General features: G+C 39.6%; 2 protein-coding genes and 1 pseudogene across 6 annotated transcripts; 2 read left to right on the plus strand and 1 right to left on the minus strand.

The window, feature by feature from the left end:
• The first annotated feature begins 1846 nt into the window (after positions 1-1846).
• LOC112874963 (deSI-like protein At4g17486) lies at positions 1847-7844 on the plus strand. Of its 4 annotated transcripts, none has more exons than XM_025938600.1 (6): positions 1847-2148; positions 4059-4176; positions 4266-4478; positions 5675-5962; positions 6885-7131; positions 7494-7844. In XM_025938600.1, exons 3-5 carry the CDS (start codon positions 4268-4270, stop codon positions 7121-7123), a joined length of 738 nt encoding a protein of 245 aa, XP_025794385.1. In that variant the 5' UTR covers positions 1847-2148; positions 4059-4176; positions 4266-4267; the 3' UTR covers positions 7124-7131; positions 7494-7844. The 4 variants fall into 4 exon arrangements, 3 of the variants coding, with proteins under 3 accessions (XP_025794385.1, XP_025794384.1, XP_025794383.1); XR_003225081.1 differs by having other exon boundaries at positions 1850-2148; positions 6885-7222; XM_025938598.1 differs by lacking the exon at positions 7494-7844 and having other exon boundaries at positions 1850-2148; positions 6885-7432.
• Positions 7845-7980: 136 nt separating this feature from the next.
• On the plus strand, positions 7981-13453 carry LOC112874962. 2 transcript variants are annotated; one of them, XM_025938596.1, is made up of 7 exons: positions 7981-8310; positions 9207-9801; positions 9979-11306; positions 11395-11470; positions 11557-11927; positions 12737-12835; positions 12939-13094. In XM_025938596.1, the coding sequence occupies exons 2-7, from the start codon at positions 9219-9221 to the stop codon at positions 13092-13094; spliced, it is 2613 nt and encodes an 870-aa protein (XP_025794381.1). In that variant the 5' UTR covers positions 7981-8310; positions 9207-9218. The 2 variants fall into 2 exon arrangements, with proteins under 2 accessions (XP_025794381.1, XP_025794382.1); XM_025938597.1 differs by lacking the exon at positions 7981-8310 and having other exon boundaries at positions 9219-9801; positions 12939-13453.
• Positions 13454-16655: 3202 nt separating this feature from the next.
• Positions 16656-27938, minus strand: LOC112873223 (annotated as a pseudogene).
• Positions 27939-27950: the final 12 nt, after the last annotated feature.

The raw sequence follows: 27950 nt of genomic DNA on the forward strand, positions 1-27950 counted from the left end.
TATATGGCAGCTGGATTTGGGTTGGGAACTGGGGGTTGTTTGCCGGATCCGCGGAGGAGGCAATTGCAAGGGCGAGGCGACGGCAACGCTGGTGGCTGCCGGCTACAAAGAGCGATAGAATAGGAAGGGTTGAGGTAGGTAAGGTGGCTTGCTAGGTTGGCATGATAGGGCTACGATGACGGATTGATGGACCCAACGGCAGAGACGCAACCTGAGGCAAGAGTATGCGAGCGGGAGCGAGAGAGCATCCTGCCATTTCCGTCTAGCAAAAGAAGTGAGAAGAACAAAGAGCCTGCTAGCAATTGTCAAAGTTTAGAGTTTTTTTTTGCTTCTGGCCTACTAATCCCTATTAAATTTTGACCGGATGCTAGTAAGCGGAGCCATGAAGCATGCTAGGGGTTTCCGCAGCAGACCCAGCGATAGAGATGCTACCGGAGATAGGAGTAGTCAGGCAGTGGGAGCATGCTACTGTGATGCCATGTGTTGGAAAAAATAACAAGAACACTTTTTTTATTAAAAAAATAAAAACAAGAACACGCGTTGGTATCCAAATAAAGAAGAAAACTAATCCACCATCGGACCAGGATCTAACGTCTGGCATTCATTGCCTGAGATGGAGCTTAGTGATGTAGTTAATTATGTATGCAAATTAAATTTAACCACTTAATTAATCAGTAGTTGCAGGGAACGAGGGAGGCCGGAGGGGATGACGATAACATGGACCTCCACTTATAGTCCAATTTATAGAATTGCACTTCTTTTTTATAATTTTTTTTTCTAATACTACAATTCTATTTTTCACATTATGGGAATGGTAAATTTTTATATTAGCAATTTCATATTAGCTTGTAACAGTAAAGAAGTTAATTACATTCCCTCCCTTTACATTGTAAAAACCCACTACACTATTGGTGTAATGGAACAAAATATAGTGAATGAACTTATTACCAACATGTTCTACCACATATTTTAGATATTACTTTTTGCCACAACTATTTACTAAAATATATGCAAAAGATCATTTTGTATCAAAAACTTATCAGTAAAGAGCATACTACACATGAATATTCTATGAATGATTTTACCAAAAATATACCAATAGAAGATGGCAACAGATTAGAAGGGATGGATCACATGATGGAGTGAGACCATACGCATATCAAGCCACCTGTAGTACTTGTGCGAAATGATATTCTAAGGCCAGTCTCGATGGGGTTTCATAGGAGTTTCATGGGCATTAAAGTTTACTGATGTGGCAGGATTATCATGAGGAGAGAGAAGAGAGAGTTTCATAGGATGAGAGAGGAGTTTCATCCCCGTGACACTCCCTCGGCTCAATTATCAAGTTTTTGCTCTTAGTAATTGTGCAAAGTTTCATATATTGAGACTAGCCTAAAGATCACTAGTAATCACCATTAGTTTAACCAATATAGATCTTCATATGGCCCTAAAAGTCACCAGCGATCCTCTTAATTTAACTAATGTAGATTTCTATAGGGAAGTGTGCGCTTTTCTTTTCGGAAAGAGGGAAGTGTGTGCTTACGTGCTTCTACAACAACAAATATGTGTGCACGCATCAACAATAGCCATATGTTTGTTTTTTAAGTTTCAAATAGCTGTCTAGTGAATTTGCTCAGCTTAAAAATGTACCCTAACTTGTCAGTTCACATATATATCTAAGAGCAGTTGTCATAGTAGTATTATACACTAATACCTTAATTATCTGTGATGACTAATGAGTATGACTAGACAAATACACATATGCCTTAAGAAAAGAAGACAACACTCAAGTTGGGTGCATGTTCCATTCGCACATCACACCTTAATAATACCTTTTCCCCTCCGTGGGCTTTGAAAAAATAATTTATTTTTCAAATCGCCTCGTCTCCTCAATCTCCCTATTTAGGTGCTAGTACAACAAAAACTTCAAAACAGAACAAAAATCAAATCAAAAGAGAAAACCCCGGATAAATTTTGAGGGGAAAGGAAGAGAGACGCCAGCTTGCTTCCACTTCCTCCTCTGGTCGTCGCCCACCACCTCCGGAGTCCGGAGTCTTCTCCACCTCCTCCCCTGCCGTGCTCTGCGCTGCCGCCCCTGCGGACGCCGTGAGCCGTCCGGGCGCCCCCCCCCTGGTTGTCCTTGATTTGGTAATTGCCTCTCCTGTTTGTGTACTCCCTTCTGTCTTCCCCCGTCCAATTTCGTAGGTCGTGGCCCCTTCTTGGGGAATGCTGCGCCTTACTTCCGATCCATGGAGGAAATTAGCACCTTCTATGGCAGATCTTACGGGATACACGCTTTCTCGGTCCACGCTGAGCTCGCAATTCGGCGCTCACGCGCTTGTAGGCGCCGATTTCTTGGCTTCCCTGTAGACAAGTGTTTCTGCTAATGAATTTTTAGTTGGCATGGTGCGAATTTTGTTACTTCAGTGTGGTCGTTTGGCGGCGTGTGGAATTATTTAGGTATCCAAGAGCAAGGTAGTACTTGGTGGCCATGAGGATTGTCTGGACATCCCAGCATCTTTAGATAAAGTACAAATCTGACATCTAACTTCGGTCTTATTGTGCTTACGAACTTTTGATAGTATTAGATGTTTACCAACTTTGACTTACCTGAGGTAGCCTTCAGTAGTTGTTGAGTTGATTCTTTTTTCTGGCTGAAGGAATTCTAGAAAAGTATGCCTATTCTTTACTCTAATCTCTTGTCCGTGATATATGTCATGTATTTATGCCCACCTGTGCAACAGCTCTGTAATGCATTGCTTTCAGCTTTACATATTTGAGGCTTGAATGGTCAGCACACATCGCTTTCCTTCCTTTACTCTAATCTCTTGTCCGTGATATATGTCATGTATTTATGCCCACCTGTGCAACAGCTCTGTAATGCATTGCTTTCAGCTTTACATATTTGAGGCTTGAATGGTCAGCACACATCGCTTTCCTTCCTTTCTCTATAAAAACGACTGGAGACTTTTTTTTGGCTGGATTAGAATTTACCTCTATTATCTTCTTTTACTGAACACAATGACTGTTGATATTTTTCATTCTTTATAATAAATGACTTCTGCTGATTGCTGATCTGGGGTTGTACCTCATATACCACATGTTTTACTAGGAGAACAAAATATGATTAGACATAAACAACACTACTATATTGTTTTATGTAAACAAACAACAGTAGAAGCTTGACGGTTGACCGGTCCAATAACAACAATTAGAGTGTCATGACCATCTTCTTATTTTGTATTTTTGTTGTGATAGCTCCACGAGTCCATGGCCTTGTATCACAGGGTTCAGTCCATACCTCGCAGCCCCTGAGGGTCTTTTGAGAAGTGAATTCTCGAGGCTGCAGGGTTCTTTGAGGTGTGTGGGTTTTGGAGACATTGCGAGGCAAGCCCTCGACACCTTTAGGGTGCAGGGCTTTAAAACCTTCTGGATACGGACCCTCGAGCTCTTTGAGGCACATATTATCTCCCAGGTCCTCAGTGAGTTCAGTTTGAGTCATAGCAGATACTTCTGTAAATAAGTTACCACAAGACATACCACAGATTGCTATGCCTGTCTCCTGAAAAGTTTAACAGGCAAAACATAGGTGCTCCCTCTGGTCTGATTCATTTTTTTTTTGTTTTAGGTGAATGCATATGAGACAAGAAAGCAGCACATGTTCTAGGTTTTGGCATAGTTTAACCATACCGAATTACTGATTGCTAGTAAGTAGTTTATAAAGACATTTAGTGGAAAAGTTTCAGTGAAAACACCGAACAATATTTTAAACTGAACTAATCTGTGATATTTTATTATATTAAATACTGTGACATTACAATCTTAGCCAAAGTAGCAATGCGTTCTACATGATAGATTCAATTATTTGTTATCATGCTTTTCATAGGAACAAAGATGACTTTGTTGTGTTATATCTGGATATTGTCTTGAAAATTCTTCTGGTATTTCTTTAGAAGCCTTATTTCTGAATTCTGAAAATATCTAGCTTGTGTTGTTTATTTTTGGTATGTTATTGTTGAACTGATCCTAGACTTATTTTTCCTCCTTTTTTCTGTTAGTTTGGGGCAGTAGTTTATTGACAGAAGTGTATCATTGATCAACAAGACTTAGCCCAGTACTCCTTTTCAAATCAGTATGATTACCCTTACCTACAGTTGGGCTAGCATAGAACGTCAGGTGTGTTAGCTTTCCCCGCCTTCTGTTCGAATACTATCTGGTGCATAATGGATGTCTGATCCTTCTTCCCATTTTCCTTGCATGTATAGTCATGATGTCGGGCTCAAAGAAGGAAAGGAATCTCAGCACGTGTTTCCAATTAGGCCAGAAATCTTCTGCTCATTTTTGTTTGTTTTCAAAAGTCCGATCTGCCAGCCCACCACCTGGAAATACACCAGTTTATCTAAATGTGTATGATTTGACACCAGTAAATGGCTATGTTTACTGGGCTGGTCTAGGGATATTTCATTCTGGCATTGAAGGTATGATGCCCTACACTTTGTTTCATAATGGCAATACATATTACATAGAGCTACATCACTAAACCAGCTTTTATGAACTTCAACACCCTACTAAGTTTCCTTGATTCCTTTTATGTTTCCATAATGTCAACATTAGTATTCTTCCCATAAAAGATTTAATTTGCACTGTTGTTCATGAATGATGTTGTTTTCTCTGTCCATTTACATCTGCGTAGCACTTGGTACTAGTTTGCTGTAAAATTTATTCTGTAGTCAGCTGTTTTTAGAATCTTTTGCGCATAGTCCTACCCTAGTTTGAATGTCAGCAATATCAGTGCATGTAACACTATTCTCTTACAAATAAGCATGAAGATAGTGACCCAAACTCTTTTTGATTGTGTTAAAACATTGGGATACAGTACATTGTACCATATTTTACTCTATTTATCCACACACAAGCTTTGGCCTTGTCCATTAACCAAACTGCTACTTTTAATGTATCAAACAGTTTGATATGTGGTTGGCAAAACTCAAATTTGGAAATCAACCTAGAATGGATGAAGAACACTGCAATTGATTATTTTGTGAAATAATTTCTTGTGCATTTTGAAATTTTGTTATTTGTGGAGAAATACCATGAAAAGTTTAAGATATAAAAAGTTCCACCATCAAGTTGAATATTTTGTTTAAAAAAAGTTTTTTCCTACTACCTTAGGCCACACATACTTGTCATTTGGACATAAATATAGTCAAACATTAGAAAATTTCACTATCAATTTATTATAAAATTTATATTAGAAACGTGAAAGTCGTATGCGTTATTTTCTTGAAAATTACTTTCTATGTTATTAAAAATATCACTTTCTTTTACAACCATATTCCAACAGAAATAGGTCCTCAAAGTTATAATTTTGCAGAATATCAATGTTGCAATAGTGATAAGAATGTGGCTTGGCAAATTTGTTTTTTGTTTGATTCACAAAGCTACATTCACACTCCTTGACATAGAGGATTCATCTTGACTGACTGAATTGCACCTTTGGAATCAGAATGCTGATTGTATTTCATTTTGTTTTCACATTAAATCCTCAGTTGTGGAAAGCCATTGATTTTGTCAATTATTCTTATTGTATGATTCGTACTTATTGTTTAATTAACTGTTAAATATAGGACTATAGGTTATGACTTATGGTATTCTCTACCTTGTTTCTTTACAGTTCATGGCGTGGAGTATGCATTTGGAGCACATGACTATTCGATTAGTGGAGTTTTTGAAGTGGAACCTCGGCAGTGTCCTGGTTTCAAATTTAGGAAATCAATATACATGGGAACTACCTGCCTGGATCCTCTCCAAGTCAGAGAGTTCATGGAGATTCAGTCAGTAAATTACAATGGGGATACCTATCATTTGATAAGTAAAAACTGCAACCATTTCTGTGAGGACATGTGCAAAAGGTTGACAGGAAATTTAATTCCAAAATGGGTTAATCGGCTTGCCAGAATGGGTATGAATTCTTGATATACATGCTTTCTCAGCCATTTGTTTTGCTATTTAAGGGTTGCTGCAAAGTTGGATTGTACTACCTCCAGTCAAGAAAACTTGATGTTTCAGACAGGGCAAACAACCTGTTTGCTGCAGCTTTTGCTGGTCTGAATGCTAAGCTTTGGTTACTGGAGGTAGTATATTGAGATAGATTTCTAGTTTTTCTGTCACTACTATATATGTTGGTTTGCTGCAGAGATAAAGGTGAAAAGGTAGAGTTTAGTTGTGTCGGAGTAAGCCAAATACATCAGTGGTCCTTGTTTGTCACTCGAGGTCCAAATAACGCTAATTCCCCTGTTTTTTTAACTACTTGATGTGATGATTATATTTACCTTAGATCCTCTGTTTTGTTGCATGCCTGACCCTGCAGTACCTGCTAGAAGGCAAATGATATTTTATATCCATTAATGGAGTCTCCTGATGTTTTATGATGTTAGACCAAGCTGTATCGGGAATGTTCGATACTATAAATGCACCTACTAGCACATTCACTGATTTGGCTGCTGTACAGACTCTATTATGATATTTTGAGGGGTTCTACTAGCACATTCACTGATATGGCCGCTGAACAGATTATGTCTGTTATGATCTTTTGAGGGGTTCGTGTTTTCTGCAAAAACATTCACCAGAACTGGCTTTGTGGGAAAGTGTGGGAAATCTGCAACAATGCTCAGTAGAACTGGTTTTTATGTTTAAGCATCTAGAAAGCCTAGCAGTTTGTGCAAGAGACAGGTGGTTTGGTTATTCAAAAGAAACTGCACAGTTTAGTGTGTTCATGTCACTTAACCTCAGTATGTCTGTGCTCATATAATGAATATCTTCCTAGCTTCCATATCAGCTTTTGTCAATGTCAGTCTCTGAGATGCACCACATTGTATGTGCAGGTGCTGTTTGCAACTGCATTCTACCAGAGTCCCTCAAGATTGACGCAGTCCGTCATGACCCAGATGGCCAAGCTGAAGATAGTGAGAAAAGAAGGCTGACAGGTGCCTTCAGTTGCTTCTCTTCAATCTCTCTGTGCCAAAGACATTTCTCAACGTCTTCGCTCTTCCTACGTTCCCCTGCGAAAGGAACTTCTTGGGATATGAAACAGTCGAGTTCTGCCCAATCGAAGAAGAGCTGAGAATTGAGGTACCCTGTACATTGCTTTCCCTCATTGAAGCACCAGGATTTTTTTTATCAGCAATCTCTTCTTCAACAGTCATCAAAGAAGGATACAAAGGTATTTACAAGGTGTCGTGCATGTCTGAGCACTGGCTCCAGCTGTGCTTTGAAATCTGTACAGAGTGTGTAGAAGTTATTCTTAAACTTGAGTTCCCAATACAATGAGCTCAAAGTCCTAAAATATTTCAGTGATGGTTGCTCTCTGTGCCGATGCTGCCGGCTGATATGATATTTTGCTCGCTGCAGCTTGCAAACTGCCCCTTCTTTTTTTTTTTATGTCTGCTCTTTTGAAAGGGTGTTCTACTTACGGTTGTATTGCATCTGCGCAGGCAACATGGTGCGGTTCTTTCTGGGTTTGTACATGACTCCGCTTGTGAAATGTTGTGCACTTGTGCTTCATTGCTGTATATAGCCTGGAGGTTGCTTGATTTGTGCAAATGGAAATGCAAAGCACTCCCCATTAAGGCATTAATAAATATAATTCAACAAAACATTACTAACTGAAGCAAGCATATTAAACCCAAGAATGGGGTGGTTTCAGAGGGGCCAGGCTGCCAGTGGGCGTTTTCATATATGATACAGTATGTAATGGTGAATGGCGTGTGATCCAGATATTCTGTTTTTGTACTCAAGCAACTTCAGGCATTGCACTACAACGTGCATACGACAAATTTTTTTTTTAAAAATCTGTGCTTCAAGTTTCCCCCAAAAGTTACGTTTGCTTTGCTTGGCTATGGTTTTTCTCTTGTGCTGCGGTTCCGAGAAGAGGTGGCCCGTTCACATTCTCTGTAAGCAAAGTGGACCACCCGCCGCTATCTTCCTTCCTTCTTCCCCCTGCCGTCGTCCCCAACACAAAAAAGCGCCAAGAAGCGGGCTGCGGCTGCACTTTCCCGCCCGCCCGCACATTGGCGCGAAATTTGCGCGGCTACTTCGCGCCTTCCCCTCCGCGCGTCGCGGCAATAATACTTACTACCACTTCTGCAGCTCCCTACCCTAAGCTTTCCTTCTCTCTCCTCCTGACGGACGCCGGGTTTCCCACGGTCAAGGAGCCGAGCAGGGCCCTCCCCCATTCCGGCGGTGCCAAGAATCCCGCATCCGGGCGCCGTCTCCCCTCCCTTCGTTAGCCGCTGTTCGCTGTCATCCAAGGTCAGTATCTCCCGCTGAACAGCCCTCTCTGTACTTCCGTTAGCTGCGGGCTGTTGTAGATCTATGTTTACCTTGGCATTTCCACGGGGGAAAATCGCAGATTTGTTAGTGGATTCGGCTGGATGAGCCGTGGCTAGGACTATTTGGGTTGATATTGATTTGGGATGGTTGGTGGTACCTGGGATTGGGGGAAGAAATCTCCGCTCTGAAAAAAAGTGCTCATTTCAAAAAGTCGTGATCTACTAGTTTTCGACGGTGAATGGCTCCGAGAGTTTCTTGACGAGTACAAGGATGCAAATCTGTCCTTCCTTTTAATTCCCTGCAGAGTACCGGGAGTTCCAGTGCAGAGTGCTTGATTCACAAGAGCCAATGTGGCAATGTGAACAAAAAGTGCATTTTTTAAAATGAAATGTGTGCGAGACTGTCTATTTAAAATACCCTGTTACACCGTGTTCATTTCTTTCATCCTTTGTGCTGGGTAATGGAAGTCTGGTCTCTGATGTACAGCAGTGGCTCGTGTCTTACTCATTTCTAGTGTGCTTTATTGATTCATTCTTGTATGACACATACATACAGTTGCTTATTAGAAGATCATGAACACACATTCATGTATTGTTTCTACGTTGTTTTGATAGGGTTGCGTCATTGTTCTTTTTATCTCTTATCAGATAAAAAATTTAAGGGCAAGCTATCATGCCTTTCAGCATATTATGATTCTTTGGCAAAATCATTTTTGCTTGTTACACTAAGTTTGTCTCCTTTTTTTATTGGAAAGCTTGACACTCTTGTTGGATATGGTTTATGTTTTAAGCAGTATCCACATTTTAAGTGATGATATTCATGCATCCACGGAGCATGCTCCTGACCATAATACTTGATTTTCTTCATTTCTACAGAAACATTTTACGATGCCTGCTTCTGCTTCCACAAATCTTGATTCCTGTCCTCCTAGAAGATCTCCAAGGCTCAAGAAGATTCACATAATATATGATGAAGATTCTGATAGGGATTCTTCTACTTTTAAGCGGGTCAAAACTGAAGTCACTGATTCTGAAGAAATTGCCTCTCCTTCAACCTCAGAACTAAGTGTTGATTCTGTCAGCAACAAGGATGGCGAACAAGATTGTCACGATGTATCTCTCAAGGATCTCAGAGCTCAGTGTAAAGCTAAGAATCAGAAGATTTCAAAAGTCAAGTTGGAAGGAAGTGGCATTAAGAATGAGGCTAAAATAAAAGAGGAAGTTGATCTTGATAAGCCTCTTATTGCGTTGAAACAGAAGAGGCCAAAAACATCTCCTGCTAAAGCAAACAGAAAGATGGAAGCACTAGCATCTTCTCCATGTGCCGCAGAAGTGGAAGATACAACATCAAAGGGAGACAATACTCTTAGTCCTGCACAGAGCTCCCCATTCAAAGCTACAATGCATGACACAACATCAGAGAAGTTTGGAAGGAGAGCTAAAGATCTGGATCAGTCTAAAATTGCTATTAGTGAGTAACTAGCCTGTTTACACTAAATACAATTCTTATATCACTGTTTGTTATTATCTACATTTCTCAGATGAATATCTACATAGTTTTATTCTTATTCATCAAATACCGTTTTCTTGAAATGAACATTCCCTTTCAATCATGTGGATAATTGTTTTTTGTTTAATGCACTTTCAGACTGTACTGAAGAAATAGATGGGGAGCAAATTTGTTGCACTGAAGTGAAAAACACAGATGGAGCTCTACTGGGCTGTGGAAAACCTGATGTTCTATGTGAAATAAAAATAGAAGATATGGATTACTCTGAGGGATTTGGATCTCCTAGCTGTTCCATGAAGAACTTTGAGCATTTATCTTTTGAGCTGCAACAGGAGCTAATGGAGGGTGATGAACATATACCACAGTCTTGTTTCATGAACCAACCAAATCAATTAGCCGATGTTTCTGATCATTCCAATGAACAAACCTGCAGTGTCAAAGAAAACAGTTTTGATGATATTACAGCTGAAAAGGCAGCTGAGATTGTTTCTCCGTTGGGTATCATAGATGAAGTGAGTAATCATCAGAAAACGTCTGAGAATATATCTAATTCAGATGTGGATAAATCTTCTATTGGGAATGGATTCTTGGCTTGTTCTTTCAGTCAGTCTTGCCATGATTGTACCGATAATGATGAGTCCTGGAATACTGGAGTTGCTCATGGGAATGAACCTGAAAGTGTAAAGATTTTGGAAGAGCTGTCTCCTATTGATGAGTCTAGCACAGATATGGTGTCTCCACCTAAGAACGTTCAATCAGATTTATGTGGAAGGACAGAAATGAGTTGCACTTCACTTGAGGAGGTCGTGCAGGTGCAGGGTGAGTTCCAATTGGATTCAATAGTCTGCTGCGGTGTAAGACCAAAGCATATGTTACTAGATATGGAAATTGGACATACATCCAGTGATTATACATTTTCCTTTGACAAGACTCTTGACTTGGCTCAGCCTGTCAATTTCGTTGCACAAGATGGAAGGCTAGAAAGTATAGTATATGATGTTCTGAACAATCATGCACAGAGGATGACATCTGAAAATAGATCTTCTGTTGGACTTCCAGATACTGCTGTGATTCAGAGCACAGTTGTAGACTTCAATGGTAACTGTCCTGAAGATAAAATGGCTTCAGATAATAAAATCTCACTTCCAGTTAATGTGGAGTGGCCATTGAAGGATAAGTTAAATTCTACAGATTATGGCATTCGTACATCTGTTAATAATGAAGGACCAGAAGAAGAATTAGTACTTCAACATCAGTTATTCCAGTCTTGTACTGATATGTTAAATCCTACCGGTGTCATGCCAGGGATCTCTAATGCTGAAGAATCACAGAAATTATCTGCTGGAGCCCCAAATTCCTCTGCTGCCTCTCTGGAAACTGATGGGCAAATTAAGAAGTCAGAACTTTTAATTGATGAAGAATCGATTGAAGAACATGCTCCAAAGAAATTATTGTCCAAGAGAAAGGTCTGAATCATTCCTTCAACAATATTACAATGCAAATGATGAACAAGATTGCCATACTAACATATTTCCCTCCTGTTTTTGTTTTCAGATAATGTCACCAACGTCTCAAGAGAAGCTTTGCAATGCTCTGACTGGTATTGATTTGTGTGATGGAGTTAGACTGAGTAAGAAATATTTGCTGTCAATCTTTCTAATGTTTATACAAAGATCAGTTATAAACTTATAATCATACTCTTTCTTATTGTTGCAGAGAGGAAAAATGTTCTTGAAGATTGTGACAAAACTAGAATATCATTACCTCAGCCAGCACACAAGCAAGACAGATCATTGTTTAGCACAGATAGGAGACTTAGGGGCAGGACTTCCGTCTCTCCTACAAGCAAAGGAGTTCTCAAGTCAACAGGATCCCCACCCCATCAACAGACAACTTGTTCCTGCATGAGAAGTTCGTCCATGGTCTTGGACACTGAGAAAGCTGTTGAGTTTTCTCAAAGACAGATGCATGATGTAGAAAACATAGCTGCAAAACTTATAAGGAGCTTGAAGCACATGAAAAGTATAGTGGATGAAAGTTTGTCGTCAGAAGCATATTCTCTACTTCCTAATTTTAACATTGCTGAGGTGAGACATTATTAAATGTAACATACAGTTGTCATTCTAAATTCTAGTAGAGTTTGCTGCTCTCACAATGAATATAGATAAGCACTTCTGCTTGCTAAAGTTTCACCAAATGTTGAATCGGGTTGCTCAAAAGAATGTAACTCTAGTATCATGATTTAAGATAGAAGCTTAATATAATGCCCAAGATTGTTACTTTGATGATATTCCTTTAACCTTATAACCATTTCTCATTTGGTTGCCTTCATTTCTTGATGATATTTTCCATGACTAAAATTTTCTGTTAATCTGGACTGGTTCTCATGAGAGTCAATTGTTAGCATAAAAGTCATACTTTGAGGGAACCCTAACAATAGTTTTTGCGGGTCTAGTTTACATACTTGCACTCTTTTGTACCATAAGCGTACTTGTTACTTTGTTAGTACAGATGCAGATTTTGTTCCATAAGCATACTTGTTACTTCGTGAGTGTTTCCTCTAGGAGACTACCCACGAATAAGGATTAAGTGCTACGAATTATCACTGATACTGTTGTAACTGTTTGAAGTTAAATACCTTATGACCTTACCTGAGCGGTAGATGTGGGCCTAACATTGGATTCCAAATGCTCTTATTCAAAATATTATTTCAATGAAAATGGAAGTAGATAACACAGAACAGAACATTCATATATTTCTCTTTCAGTTAAAATTTCTTTCGGGGAAAAAATGTTTACTTGCCCATTTGCTGACATACTGGTTTAGGCTTTGGAAGCAAAGCAACTCCAATCTTGTCATATGTTTGATTGATGTGGTGCCATGTTTCGATGGACAGATCAGAGCAGCCTCTGAGGATGCATTAGAAGTGGAGAAGACTACGAGAAAATGGTTGTCGATAATGAACAAAGATTGCAATCGCTTTTGTAAAATACTGGTTCGTATCTATCTACTTTTAAGATCGCACTGACTTTCTTTTATATACAAATTTGGACTGACCTGATATTTCTGTCATGGCTATGTTAAATTATCAATTGCAGAGCCTAGCAAAGAAGAACGTTGTTTCACATCCTGAAGCGCCACGGAAACAAAGAAAGATAAGTTTTGCAGATGAAACTGGAGGAATGCTCTGCCATGTTAAGGTTTTTAAGGATGGACAAACCAATCTTCTTTCTGAATGCCAGAGTGATTTATAAACGTACTAAGAGTCTGTTGGCACCAAGAAATTTGATCGAGAAAAGCAAGCTTGCTGACAATAGAATCAAACAAGCCGCTTAGTTGAACCACAACAACTGGAGAAAGTTTCCATTCACTGTAGAACACAAATATAGGAGCTAGTGCATGTTGAATGCAGTCTGTAATTTGCTGTAAAGTGATTGATGGCATTGTTGTGGCAACTCAGGCATTGTATTATCCTTGTATGTTTAGATCAAGAGTCCATGTAAAGCGGCGGTTATCAGAATTGTTTGTTGAGAAGACTACAACTAATCTGTAAACAAGAATTGACCCATGTAATGTGTAACACAATTATTGGTTTTTTGGTGTTCCAAGATAATCCCTTCATTCCAAAATATAAGAATTTTTTTGTAGTTTGACCGTACTAAGTTTGATTAAGTCTATAGAAAAGAATATTTACAGTACCAAGTAGGCATCATTATATCCATTGCAAATGTAAATTTGTAGTTTACTTTAATGTGATAGATGTTCATGCTTTTCTCTAGATTTAAAAAATATTCACTTCTGTTTTGTGGATGTGTTAAAATCAGAAATTAGGAGAGTAGTGTTTATTTAACGCCTTGCTGACTTGCATTGGATTGGATACTGCTGGCTCCTGGTCCGTATTCTGAAATCGTTGAAGTTCTTGGTAAATGAAAATGATTAGCCCCACACGAGATTTGGGAGTAAGTGATTGTTTGATAATGAGCATGTTTCCTTTTTTTCCCCTGTCATACCTAATGTTTTACTCTTCCAGAAAATTGGGCTAAACTGGATGATCTGCTCGTGGTAAGATGCTTATGGGCCATCACAATAATATTCTTTTTTATGCACCCGATAGATAGTAAGGTTTTCAACAGCAACCCCTCGACTGGGATTCCGGGAATGTCCACTCCACCTTTGAACTAGAAAGAAGAAATTGTATATATTGCAACAAAAGCAAAAAAAAAAAGGGCTTAGCAAGAAGAAAGAAGGACTGGAAGGTAAAGGGGCGCTAGTTCACTTCTTTTTAATAGATAAGCAAGCCGACTTATGGACCTAATTTCCCAAGAATGAGATCATGGAGAGACGAAAGCAGATGTCAGCGAAACTGATCACAATACTCCCGTATCTTCTGTTGGCGTTGTAGTATGGGTGACTCTTAGGGGAAAAAATGTGCTTACCAGATTGCAAAAAGTGTGTGCATCCAAACAACTTGAATGGCGAGGACCTCTGACTTTGATTGTATGCCTTTTTTGTTCCTAAGGTTTTACTAAAATATGACCGGCCATCATATTATCTAATAAACGCATTCCTAAGCTTAATGCATGAAAGGTCCAGCCGATATCAACAAAGGTGGATCCTACCGAATTCCTCACCTGGTGCGCAAAGGATCCACTAGGAAGGAATATGGAAAGACATGGGTGTATACCTTTATTAGCTGGAAGGGACAAGAGCTTCTCTTAATATTCCGACTCAAGCAAGAAGTTTTCATCAAGTTAAGAAAGGCCTCGAGAAGAATGTACTGGGCTTGGGATCATGGATTGGTGGAACAACTGGACAAATCTCTTTTGTGCAGAAGAAGAAAGAGCAAGGTAGTCTTTCAAACTCGTTCAAATCTTGTGCTAGTAAAACTGAGATCATCATGATTTTATTACCAACTTGTCTAAATTGCAATGAAAATGCAAGGCCTAGTGCTCGGTTTCTGGAACTTCCCCAAGAAAGAGTTCTTCTAGAAAAGATTTGTCAGGATTAAATCTCTCGCACATTGAATCAAATTATTTTGTATAACTCTTATTACTTAACATATTCTTGATACACAGACGCCAGTGACATTCGTGCGTAGGTCGTCGTTGTGTCCCCTTTGACGAAGTGGGCCTTGACTGTCGAGGCGATGGTGCCCATCCAGGGTTTGGGTCTGCAGCTGGGAGGGAAGAAGGTTGCGGCGAGAGAGGAGGAGGTGCATCTTTCTATTCATTATCCTTACCAAGCCAAATTGAATTTGACACATGCATCAAGGTAATAATAAAATAGTGAAATCAGTAACAAATCATAACAGACAACCTGCTATTCGTATCATCTCACATAGCATTACTATTCACATGCTGATATTAATTTTTTACTCGATTTAAAGAAGGGGTAGGTAGGTGCGCATCATGAAAACATCATAAATTTTGAGTGGAAGTGTTTATGAGCATTCATGCGTGGAAGCATGGTAGCGTATAATCTACTCGGAGTACTAGAGATGCTCTCCTCTTTTGTGCTTGTAGAGTCTACAATGACCTTCCTTTTTTTGCTTCCCCTAATGTATGCTCCTCTCTCCCTCCCTCTCTCCTCATGTACAATCTAGATATTCATGTGTGAGACATGGCATACCCTCACTTGGCCGGTCAGTTCTCTCTTTTCCTTACCTACTATACTCTCCCCCACGGTCCTACCCCTTCGTCTTTTTAATTTTGTTTTGAAACCAGCAAGCAGGAAAAAACCCTTCGTCTTTTTATGATCCACCATAAAAGTTACCATAAAATCACTGGTGAGGTATATCAAGCCGATATGGGAGCTTAAAGTTTTAGAGATGCAAAACCCTTACTGCATGGGAGCCTGATGGCCCAACCGCCTGTGGGACACTATAGCAGCTGGACGTAAGTGTGGGATATCTTTTATTCTTCTTTTTTCCTTTTTTTTCTATTCCTAGGAAATTTTGGTAAATAACCTCGTTTGGAATTATTTTTTATATAAGTCCTTTTTTAAAAAACTTTTCTTTATTTTTTAATGATGAAATTTGTTTAGGTAACTTTTTCCTTTTTTACAAATCTTGTTCTGAAAATAATTTAATACAATTAAATAACTTTATAGAAATTGTAAATCAGCCATTTTTTGGAAAAATAAATCAAATATTTTTTATGAAAAAGTTTTGAGCAAAATGTTTTTTAGGTGACGTGAAGGGCAACTATATATGGTTGGGTCCGAGGGTCGGCTAGAGGAATAGAGAGTAGCTTAAAGAGGAAATTGTTGGACTGTGAGAACTGCACGTGACAATGAAGAAAGAGTAAAGTCTATTTTGCCTCCATTAACTTGTGACGAGTTTACTCTTTCCGAGAGGAAATGCTATCTTGAAAAACATCAAGTCCGAGATTGGTGTGCTCGGCTGCTCGCAGGACCGCTGGTGCCCGGACGGGATTATTCGCGCGGCTGATCGGCAACTCTTTCTCGCTCTGCTGTCTACTCTCATTGGAAATCTTAAAAAATGCATCATGGCCTACACTACCAAATGCGAAACAAGAAACACACCAAATTAAAACATTGTCTAATGCGTCTGGGGTGTACGTCCAGATTCTACAAGCAACAATAATGATACCGTACCAATGGTTTTGGAAAATAAAACATCCGACTAAATTAAACCCTCATATCACATCTGGGTGTTGTACTAGTGCCAGAAACAACTACATAGAACAGTAAAACCCATCACCTAGTCTGCAGACGATCTAAGCCTCGCGTCGGTCCCAATGTGAAACTGAAGTCTTGTCATGCAAGGGGAGATTATGGAGCGTACGTGCGCATGGTTAGAGAGCTCGCGACCAGAAGAAATCGTAATCTGAATGATAGTTCATGGCTTCCCCAGTTGCCCTGGGCACCACCGCCTTCGACATGGCTGACGCGCAGTGCTTCAGTGCCCTCAGCCTTTCATTCAGAAGTTCAGCGGGGTCCGTTTCCGAGGAGCCTCCTGATGCAGGCTTGGACCCTGGTTGTTCTCCCAGTTGAAACCACTTCTCTCCCTGTAAAAAAAAAAAGGTTTCAGCAGTGATGACCTCAGTGTGAGTCGAGAACCAAAACTATATGCACTGGTTGAACTGCTACTTCGGTTTTGTAACTAAGCAGGCCGACAATCCGACAAACTATAGGAGTGAGCCCATCAGCCATATCTGTAGAGCAAGTCTGTGGAACCAACTTGCCCAGGGAGTGGTACGTCAGGAAGGCAGCTTGGCTGCTCCCTGCAGCTGAAGGTATCTGACAGATAGGATACCAGGCAACACAGAACCTGAAAACGGAGCGATCCGGTTAGCACAGAAACAGAAATATTGGAAAATCCTAGGCAGATACAGACAATATCAAGGACGACATACCAGGAAGCAGGATGAAGATCAGATAGCTTCACACTTTCAAGTTGCTTAGGATCCCCAAATATTGGATTACCAGACAGGTTCACACCAGCAACAAGCTGTTTGATCCTATGTCACATTGCCGCAACATCAATTAACAGAGATGGAAAAGATTCAAAGACAGTGTTCCTCCCCCCGTCTATATATGCATAAAATAAATTATAAAAAATGTGAAGGCACAAAGCAAACAATAATAGAGGGTCAACATACTTGGTAAAGAGTGGAGGCCGTGAAAAAGGTTTCTCCCATTCGAAGTACTCAAAGAGGAGTCCTCCATGATTTGGTGAAGTACTGAAAGAGGACTGTCCAAACAACTGAACTGCAGAAAGATAAGGTACGAAATATGCACATATCTCTGGCCTCCTGTATGTTCCACTTGTACTAGAGCTGACGAAGCTTCTCTGGACCTTTACCTCGATCAATACCAAAGCACTCGGGTTCTTCATACCATTTCCACACGCTCCTCAAGGAATCACTTGGCATGTGGTTTCGGTATGGTTGGTTGCCAACTGGTTGGTGACCTTGCAAGCAGCTGTTACTTGTTGTGCGAGGCATCTGTCCAATGACCGGGGTGGCCGATTGTAGAAAGGTCTCAATGTCAGCAACTGGATGGCCACAAGTCATGTACATATCAGATTCAACCCAGATTCATGACTACTCAATGCTTGTTCCTTCTCTTCTTTCTTCTGTTCTTCCCAATCAACACATGAAGAATTAACACGATGATCCAGGGACCAATTTTTATCAGAAAATGCTGCTCTGGATTCTGTGTCTTTGGCAGCACCATCCACTGGAGCCAAAGCTTTCAGCTCTCCTTGCAAGGGAAGACATCCTGAAGAACAGCTTTCCTCGATAACCTCTAGGGGACGCATGATGATGAGAAGTTTAACTCAGTGCCATCTGACTACTACTCCCAAGATTTCCTGGGTGCACTGTTATAAGAAGCATTCTGCTGTTACTAAGAACATTCTCTTTATCAGTAAAACCAGTCTTTGGCACACGACCCGAACTTGGGCCCTTCTGGTATTTACCCTTTTTATGGTTTGTTTTTCTGCCAAAGCAATCATCTTTTATGTAATGTCCTATTGTAGTCTGACTTGGAGCTCTTGGGACAAGTGCACTAGATATGAGTACAGAAGCAGCCATGGTAGGACTAGTAGTAGGTCTCCGCAAACGTTGTATCTTTTTCATTTTCTGTGCTGCTTTCCTTGAGATTACTTTCTGAAATTCACCACCATGGCTACTAGCATCTTCGCTGCAAAGCGAGCCTTCTTGGGAGGAACTACGAGGACTGATTGTTACACTGAGGCTTCTATGATCATTTGGCTTGTTTCTGTCGTCATCACCCCACTTATTAAACCCTGCGGAATTTGTCAATCCTGTCGCAGACCCTGACCACTCACTTCTCGCATCTGACAAGCTGCCAGCATCATCACCCATGGTGTTATTCCATGCATTACTGCCAGTATAAGAGTCATTCACAGATGCGTTACTTCCAGTAGAAGAGTCATTCACCGATGAACTGGCAACACTGTAATATGAGGTGCTAAAACTTCTGAAGTCATTGCTACTAGATAGTTCCTTCTCATTACCAGAAGATGCACTGGACACAGGATTGATAAGTTCTGTTACTGGGGAGATACTAGAGGATGAAGAACTGTACTCCAACAGTGATAAGTCAATGGCAACATTGCTGGATGAGAATGGCAGGGCTTCACCACTGGCTGCATTAACACATGTGGAAGATGGTTTGGTGTGCAGCTCACTCAGCATTTCTGAAGCATGGGACTGCTTTCTGGACTTGCTTCTTTTCTTGTTGTTTTTGCTGTTCTTCTTATTTCTTGTAGCCTTTTGTTTATCCGAACTTATCTTGAGAGAAGTACCTTCCAAGAAATCATCTGAATCAGATTTTTGTTTTTGGTAGTAGTCATCTTCATCAGATTCTTCTCTTCAAGTGTTCCAATAAGTCAACACCAAAAGAGCATACCTGGAGACAAAGTAAACCAAATGTAGTCAAGTGATTAACTCAAACAAGAGTAAAGAACAACCTAATAAAATAAAGCATGGCATCATAAACTAGAGCACCCACCAATAGGAAAAAATTTTATATCCAAACAAATAGGAAGTACAGCTTTTAAATATAAAACTGATTCAGACCCCATTATATTGTTCAGTGAAATCAAAGTCCTATATCCATTTCAAAAATATTTAAGGTTGTACTTTATCACAATCCCAAATTAAAGTACAGAACTTTGAAAGCTAGCTTTTTTTAGTTACCACCTCTGTCCTCAAACAGTAGTTCTCTGAGTAGTCAAAATATAAAATATTTGACCAATAGCATAATCAAAATATTCATACTTCGTATGTATGGCAGTGATACTCTGTGATTTTCATCAAGAAAGTTAGTATTACAATTTTTTTATACGGCGTATGCATATCTTCCCTTTTTGCATTGTGCTTAGATTGTGGGCTCAGAAAAGTGATAGATGTTGCGTGTTTGATTGGAAAGGGGGTCATTGTCTAGCATAGGATTTTGTTGATTGAAAAACTAGATGATATGGGAATTGTTTTTCTTTTTTAGGAATGCTTTGGTCTTGTTGTTCATAGTACGAGTGGAGTAACTCCTTCAAACCATGACTTGGAATGGAACAAGTGTTCCTTGTAATCCCACCCATCAGTGGCTTTTAATATGTAAAGAGTTGCATTCACATGGTGAAAGACAAAATTCCAAATTCTAGCACCAATAATGAATTGAAACGACTTGAGGTATCCTCCCTAGGGGTTGAAAGCTTCAAATCCGTACACAATCGCCTAGCCAATGCGTTTCTTCAATGAATGTGATGCAGACGGATACAGTTCAGCTGATTTAGTTGGGAAAAGGGAAATCTACCACTTGGTCGATTCACCATTTGCATACTACGATGATCCTGATGATGAGGTCATTAAATACTTCCTCCGTGTCACTATATTTGTTTGATGTGCATACCTAGGAGGCACAAAAGTAGGGTGATTTTTTTTTTGAAGGGATTGGACTGTTCTTAATCTTATCAGATAGATGAATTATTGACTAACTAGCACAAGTTTGTCTGATATATTTCTTTTAGATACTGCTCTAGTATTAAGCTACCTACATATGCAGATCAGAAACAATTGTGAAAGACGTGAATATACAATTTGATCCTCTTTCGGAAAGCTCCAAATTAATAAGAACAAAATGAAAGCTATTTTGTTTCACCCTTGTGAAGCTATATAAGGTGCTAATGAATTCACAAACTAGTGCGTCAAAGATGTAGCTAGGTGTGAAGAATAGTGACATTTCATATGGCAAGGATTAGCGAAGAAGGTACCCCAAGGATTTACTGTTGATTCTATTTACATCACATGGAATGTGTAGAAAGAAAGAAAATAAAGGTTTTTTCAACACAGTAACATGCCCTCAAAACATGGGGCAGCAAAGGCAAGAGAAGACGTATTAGTTCGTACAAGGAGATCATTAATTCTCCAAGTGTAAACTTATCTTGTGTCCCTTTCATTAGAGGTCTTGCTACATTCATATTGTCTCAGGTGGCTTCCCTTGCTTGTGGGGGGTGGGGCTTCAACTATTTATTATTTCCCCGTTAAACGATAAATTTCTTTTCCTTTTTATTTTTCAAAATTACCTTGTTCCAAATTTATTAGTTATATTTTGGACTCAAGGTTGTGTATATTACCTTTCTATCCCAAACAGGAGCTATGTAACCTAAAAACTCCATAAAATATCTTAGTTCTTCTATAGTGACCAATGTTAATGTTCTGTAAGAGTGTTATTTTTAATATGTACCATGTGTCATAACTAAGTCAATTTTATATATTTAGCCATGGAGCACTACATAAGTATTTTGATTAGATACCAATATATGAATGTTTAATGGTCAATGCTTTAAACTGACTACAATTTTAATTCTAGAGCAACATAAGACATGGGAATCAATAATGACAACAAATAAGGGTTCACTCATATATTTAGTAGAAGGAAAAATTTGCATGATATTCGATATCATGACACAATTTGTATAGATTATCTAACGCCGAATGAAATTAAACTGGCACATTGCACAAAACTGAATTAATGACATTAACCAGATTTGTCGTGTGACAACCATCCAACCATGAGCTTATGAAGTGATAATGGCTAGGCTGAGCTTGTGTTTGACAAGGTTAGGCCCAACTTACATTTATCTTTTGTGTTGAGATTTTATATTAGATAGATACAGTTAGAATAAGTTTGGACAATTCATTTACCTTGTGGATTGGAGTAAATTGAGGGGAAAATAAACTAATTTCCCCTTCAATCCCTCCCATTTACCTCCAATCCACATGGGAAATGATTGTACCTGAACAAGCCCTTATGGTTTTTCTTTGTGTTACTTGAACAAGGATACTTCTGCTCAAAAGATTTTTAAAAGGATCATTTTGCTATACGGTTCACATCTCATTCCCTATAAAATTTTAATCTAATCTATAAATCATCTTAAGCATGCACAAAGTACATAATTCTACATTTTGGGGCGGCACAGCACATTTAATTTATAGGGGTAGATTCAAATTAGCTCATCAGGAAAAAGAATAGTAAATATAGAAAAGAATATGACCGTACATCTGTCTTGTTCGTTCCTCTTCCTGCTTGGCCGCAACGGCAGCTACTTGACGTTCCTGCATTATCAATGAACAAAAAAAAAACAAGAAATGAATTCCAGAAGAAATAAACCTATCTTTGCCTACTGTAACATAAGATCCATCCCAAAATTGCACATACAAATTCAGCATTGGCAGGGCTCATCTTCTCGGTGGAACGCCTGTACAGCGGCGGCGTCTCGTTGTCACTGTAGCCCTGTCAACATTTCCTGAGGTACTTCCTCCTTGTCCTGGAGGCATATCTGCAGAACCCGTATAAAAATGGGGACACAGCATGTTTCTATATGAAAAATATTTTGCAGGACTTTAATTATAATAGCAACTTTAATTCATAATAAATTATGTTGTATATAGGATACTGTTGCTATCTAGTCCAGATTTTAAAAACAAGCCAAGTTATCAAAGAATTAGGTATCAAAGATATCAACAAATCAATAGGCCGGGTAACGGAATTAGCAAGGCATACAAATTCTCAAAGACAAGTAGGAGAGGATCTGGTAACTAAACTGCATGATACCCTCCGTTCCAAATTATCTTTGCTCTGCCCATTTGGATGCCTATTTTTCTTTTGGTATTTAAGGAGCGAACTTGTTCTAAAAATCTCGATGTCAGAAAACTGTGAGTTGTTTGAATGTGCCATACTTTGGTGTTTGTAAAGCTGTTGTATGTCTAGTCCCACATGGTTTCAGAAATCTCGATTGGCTGATCTTGCATGGTAATCCCACGGTCCCACCTGCTCTGATTTCTAGCTGTGATACTCCAGTAGCACTCAAGTGATTAGGAGAGCATCCTTGTTGGCTTGGGAAAATAATGGTGGCACTTTATTGATATGGTTACATGCACTTGTTGTGGCACTCACGTAAGGCTCTGGTGCATTAGTCATACTCATACAAAACCTCTGTTACTAGTTCAACATCTGTTATAATCTCAACTCAAATGTTTGTTAGCTTAAAGAAATTTTGGTTCAGCATCTGTTTAACATTCAGCATGACATATGAATTTTTTATTTTTTGGTTTCTAGCTCAGTATTCAGCATTCCACCAGCTTCTTAAGTTTATTTAGTCACTGCAATGCATTCCGTATTTAGCATTCAGCATTTGAGGTTTTATTTATGTTACTTGTAGAGCACTTAGCTTGGTCGAAGCAATGCATAGAATCTAGAACTTTTATGACAGGAGTGGTGCAAGTGTGGTTTACAGTTGATTATTGTGCTGCTGGTGGCTTTAAGAAACTATTACCTAGCTAATAATCTACATGTCCATGTTTATTCTTGGTTTGACATTAAAATATTTTTAGCGGTTCATCTCTTTTGGGCAATGGCGTCTGGAGGATGGCTTTACAAGCATGGAGGCAGGGGCGGAGCTGCAGCTTCTCACCGGGGTCCGCTGACCCCAATGAATTTTGTAAAATACAATGGAAATCACTGTTCATACTTGTAAATAGTGCTTGATGACCCCGTCGTTTGATAGACATGACCCCGGTGAGCTTGTGGTCTGGCTTCGCCCCTGCATGGAGGCTATGTGGTGTTGTTTGACTTCCAGCCATGGAAATGATGCCGAACCATAGTTTGAATTTATCATGTTTATTCTGTATATATATTTATCATGGTTATTCTGTAGTATGACTTCCAGCCATGGAAATAACGGAACCGATCATGGTTATTCATGTGGATTTTATCTACCATGGTTGTTCTATATTATTTTAGACAACAGAGGCTATTTCTATGGTATGCATGGGCTTGTGATCTGTAGTATGGTTTTATCATGGTCGTTGGTAACAAATGGTGCCGAACGCCACTAGTTGAAGTGGCACTGGTGAGTCAGGCAAGCAGGCAGATGGTTGTGTTTGTGTAATATAATTTCCCCGTGATTTGTTTCTCTGCTGCCAAACAGCAATAGGGGAGGGGGAAGGGGAACGGCTCCCCGGGCCCTTTACTCCCAAACCAGCCCAGTACGGTCTAGGTTCGTTCCCTGGGTTTGGCCAAAGCCAGGGGGAGCCGGAGCCTAGTACGGCCTCCACGTAGCTCCGCCCCTGCCTGCTGCCTCCTTCACCATACACATACCACGCCCACCCAAAATTTAAATGAATTATTTCCGCTGAAAAGTGTAAAAATAGACTGAACAAGAAGAAGTTGGGAGGGTGAGAAGGAATGGAGGGCAGGGCCAGCAGACTAGTCGAGAGGAAGGAGGAGAACTGGTGTCTTCTTTAATATAGTCACGGGAAGGTCTGAGTGGAACATGTGAGTGTTCAGTTTGGTGGAGTGCTGTGTGGGATAACAGTTGTTCAATTTGTATTTTTCTTACTAGTTTCAACTTTCTGTTCAGCGTAGTAACGCTGACAAACATCAATATCGTCTATATGTGTTAGTGCTTTACTACAAGGGATAAGCGTATCAAATTATTAGAATAAAAAATAGCTGTCCATTAATATATCTTTAGTAATAAATGGGAGCATCATATCTTTGACCCATATTTTTCTTCATACCATAAATATCTACCATGTATGCATGGCATCCTCGCCCTCCCCGCACCCCCCCCTTCCCCCCCTTCAACCTGAAATCCATGGCACCCTTTTTTATTAATAAAAATGGCTAATTACGAATAATAGAATGCACAACATTTATCAGTACTATCTTTAAGATAGACCATCCCTAAGATAGACCACCATCTAGACAGCTTTTCCTTGCCAACATTTGCAGATAAGTTGACGTATCTCAAAGATAGAAAGTGTTCCGATGCCAACTCTTCGAGATAACTTTTCACTAATTTTTTCAATGGAAACTTTTTAGAAAAAGTTTCAAAAAAACCATTTCAGGATAAGAAAGGGGCTTCTTAGAAAATTTTTTACAGAAGCAAACATTAAAAGTATAGTGAAAAGTTATCCGCAAGAAGTTATAGGGATTTTGTTTTTCTAAAATAGAAAGTTGTGGAGGAAAAAGATTGCCAAAAATAGAGAAGTCGAGAAAGGCTATCTTTGTCGCTTCCGGGGGAACGCATGCACAGCCGGGCGTCCTACATAGGGAACAAGAAATCCTCAAAAAGAAACTCAAGTACGTAACTACTAAGACTTATTGGATATCTAGATTAGCTGAGAATCTAAGAACCCATGTTTGCAGCTTATTTAACTATTTGCCACTAGAGAGAGGAACAATATATGTGGCCGTGGCAAATAGAAATACAATCTGACCATTTATGATCCAAAAACGGTGGTCGTGATTATGTGGGCTGCACAAATGCAGGAGTCAGACCATAGTAGAGTGAGGTGGACTGTAGCGAGAGTTGAGCGTCGTGTGCCCCGGTAGAGGTGAGTGGTGGTGGAGGGAGGTGAGCCCTAGAGGGGTTGTATGGGGCCGGAGCATGTGAAGCCCTGACGAAGGTGGAGCATGGCTGGTCGCGGCAGGCCATAGTGGAGGTGGTTGATGCAAGAGCATGTGTAACACCTAGTTTGAATATGGTAGGATTTTATTTTTTTCTAAAAAAATTTAGACTTATTAAGAGAGTGTTTGAAATTCTTTAGAAGGAAAATAAATTATTTTATAAATTTAAAATAAAGCAAGTTAAGTTATACCATTTGTTTGGTTCCACCTTGTGCCATGTGCATAGCATTTGTGCGTGAAAAGTAAAATTTCCGTTTTCAAACGCACCTAGGTTTTGACCTGATCACAATCTAGTTTTTGAAACCCTAAATGTTCTTCGCTTTGAATCTCTACCCTAGTTGAGCCAACTCACATATTTTCTTCTCTCTTTTTTTCTTCCTTCTCCCGGTCTCAATCTCATCCTCACTCCGGGTCTAGCCAAATCATCTTTAAGTCACCTACCAAAGTCAATCTTTAACTCAAGTTGAGCCTATGCTCATAAACGATGACCTTAATCCTTCCAGTTTTTGCTAATGGATCACCGATAGACTCTTTCTGCTCTATCCATCATAAATGATGACCCTAATCCTTCCAGTTTTGCTAATGGATTGAGTCTTAAAATTTTTCCTCTCATCCCCATCTCAGACCAAGGCCCTAAATAGAAGCTTATCACCTCTCGTCCTCTCTTTCTTTTCGCTAATGCCGCACATGAACCCTATCCATCTTCTACAAGATTTTAGCTTACATATACCTTCCGGTGTTATAATTTAGTGCTGCAATATATTGATGGCTTAGATAAGGTGGAGGACCAAGCCAACCAGTCATGTGCATGACATGTGGCACAATTTGATTGGAGGGAATGGATGGGTGATTAATTACTTTGAATCTCAAACTGCATTTTCTCTCAAACCATGAGTCTACATTTTTTATTCCATTTGAACCACAATGTTGTTGAGAATAAATCCAACAAAAATGAGACCCCGCATGTACAGTTTCACATGTGGTGCATGGATGGATCTTTTTTTTGGGGTGGGGGGGGGGGGGGCGGGCATCAATTGAGATAATAGGGAGGATGCGAGAGAAGAAGATGGGAGAAAAGAAGAAAATAAAGAGTTGGAGTTGGAAGAAGGAGTTCAGCTACCCCTCTCCAATGGTGTGCTGCATCTGCCACTGATGTGGTGGTTGTGGAGGCAAGGCAGCAAAGATATATAGGTGGATGGTGAGAGGCTGCGCCTTGCTAGATTTAAACGGTTGAGGGACAAACATCACACAGTTTCATGACTAGAGCAGGCGGGATGTGTGAGTATGGAATCGCCTGTGAAGAAGAAATGAGAGAAGAAGAAGTTTTTTCGTATAAAAAACCAGTAAGGTGGCCTGTGCAAATAGCGTGGGTAGCTAACTTTTCATATTAACAGTTGGTATCTTTTTTATCTCAAAAATTAATTTATTTTAATAATTTTATTTTGTTGTTTCAATACCATGTAATTTCTAGACCATCGAACTTGTAACACCAAGGTAAATTAAGATCAAAGTATCGTTATTTGTTAATCAAGACTATTAGATTATCATAAAATTAGCATATGTTCTTTTAGATTTTTCAATTAATATGGTAATTCCCAAACCCTCTAATATTTAAGAATTATTTATATTTATTTGTTGTACTCATGGACGGTCTTGTCTACATGCTTTATTTTTCTCAAATATTGTATAGTCTAAATTCGCATATGTATACAATCGATCAATAGATCTACTTTGTAGTTCATATATTTATAAGGACAATGAGGCTTCATCAAATTTTAAGATCTTATCAACCTAGTCTCTCAAAGTGTTTATAAGTATTTACGTAAAAAAAACTTAGATATTGTAGGATCCTAAATTTTGCTCATCACTAAACCACCAACAGCTTTGCAAGCTATGTCTTACCCACTGGCTGTCTAAATAGCATAATGTAGTTGATCCACATCTTCATCAATTTCTTGTCATTGTCTACTGGTTATACTTCCCCTGTCACCTAATTGTGCTTTGCAACAATTAAGTATTGTCTAATCTTTAATCTTTGAAGAACATAGGCCAAGGCCAGCTTCTAGATTTTTGTACTGATCCAAAACTTTGTAGCTTCATCGTGTGTAGCTCCTCAGCCGCACCTTGCCCAAAGTTTGCCAGATAATAACTAACACGTCGTATTGCCAAAGCGACTCTCATATCCTTCCTGCTCTCATGTCACGGGCATCATGGTACTCCTTAATTAAGCTCCCATAAGTTGTTGCACCATGGCCAGTAGCCTGCCCTCCTACCGGACTGCTAATTCTTCCCTTCTTTAGCGCCAGCACCCTCCTCCCTTATTCTTTAGTTAAGCTTGCACAAACTGCAAAAAGCAAGCTGTGTTGCTACCTCTGGCTCTATTCCTTCCATGTGACAGTCCGTAAGTTTCAAGGGTTATAGATGCTGACATATTCGACCTCACACTTCCTAGCTTCCTCTGTGATGTGGTCAGATTCTCTCCTAACAAAACAACAACTACTTCATTCAGGTTGGACCAACAACTGATCTGTCTCACGTCTGCACTGCTTGACACGCACCTTTTGGTTACCACTGAGTGTAGGTAGGATACGGCCAGTGTCATTGGTCTCGCTTTCTCGATCCACCGATGAAGACATCGTTAGTCATTG

Source organism: Panicum hallii, chromosome 9 (genome assembly GCF_002211085.1).
Source record: "Panicum hallii strain FIL2 chromosome 9, PHallii_v3.1, whole genome shotgun sequence".
NCBI classification, from domain to species: Eukaryota; Viridiplantae; Streptophyta; class Magnoliopsida; order Poales; family Poaceae; genus Panicum; species Panicum hallii.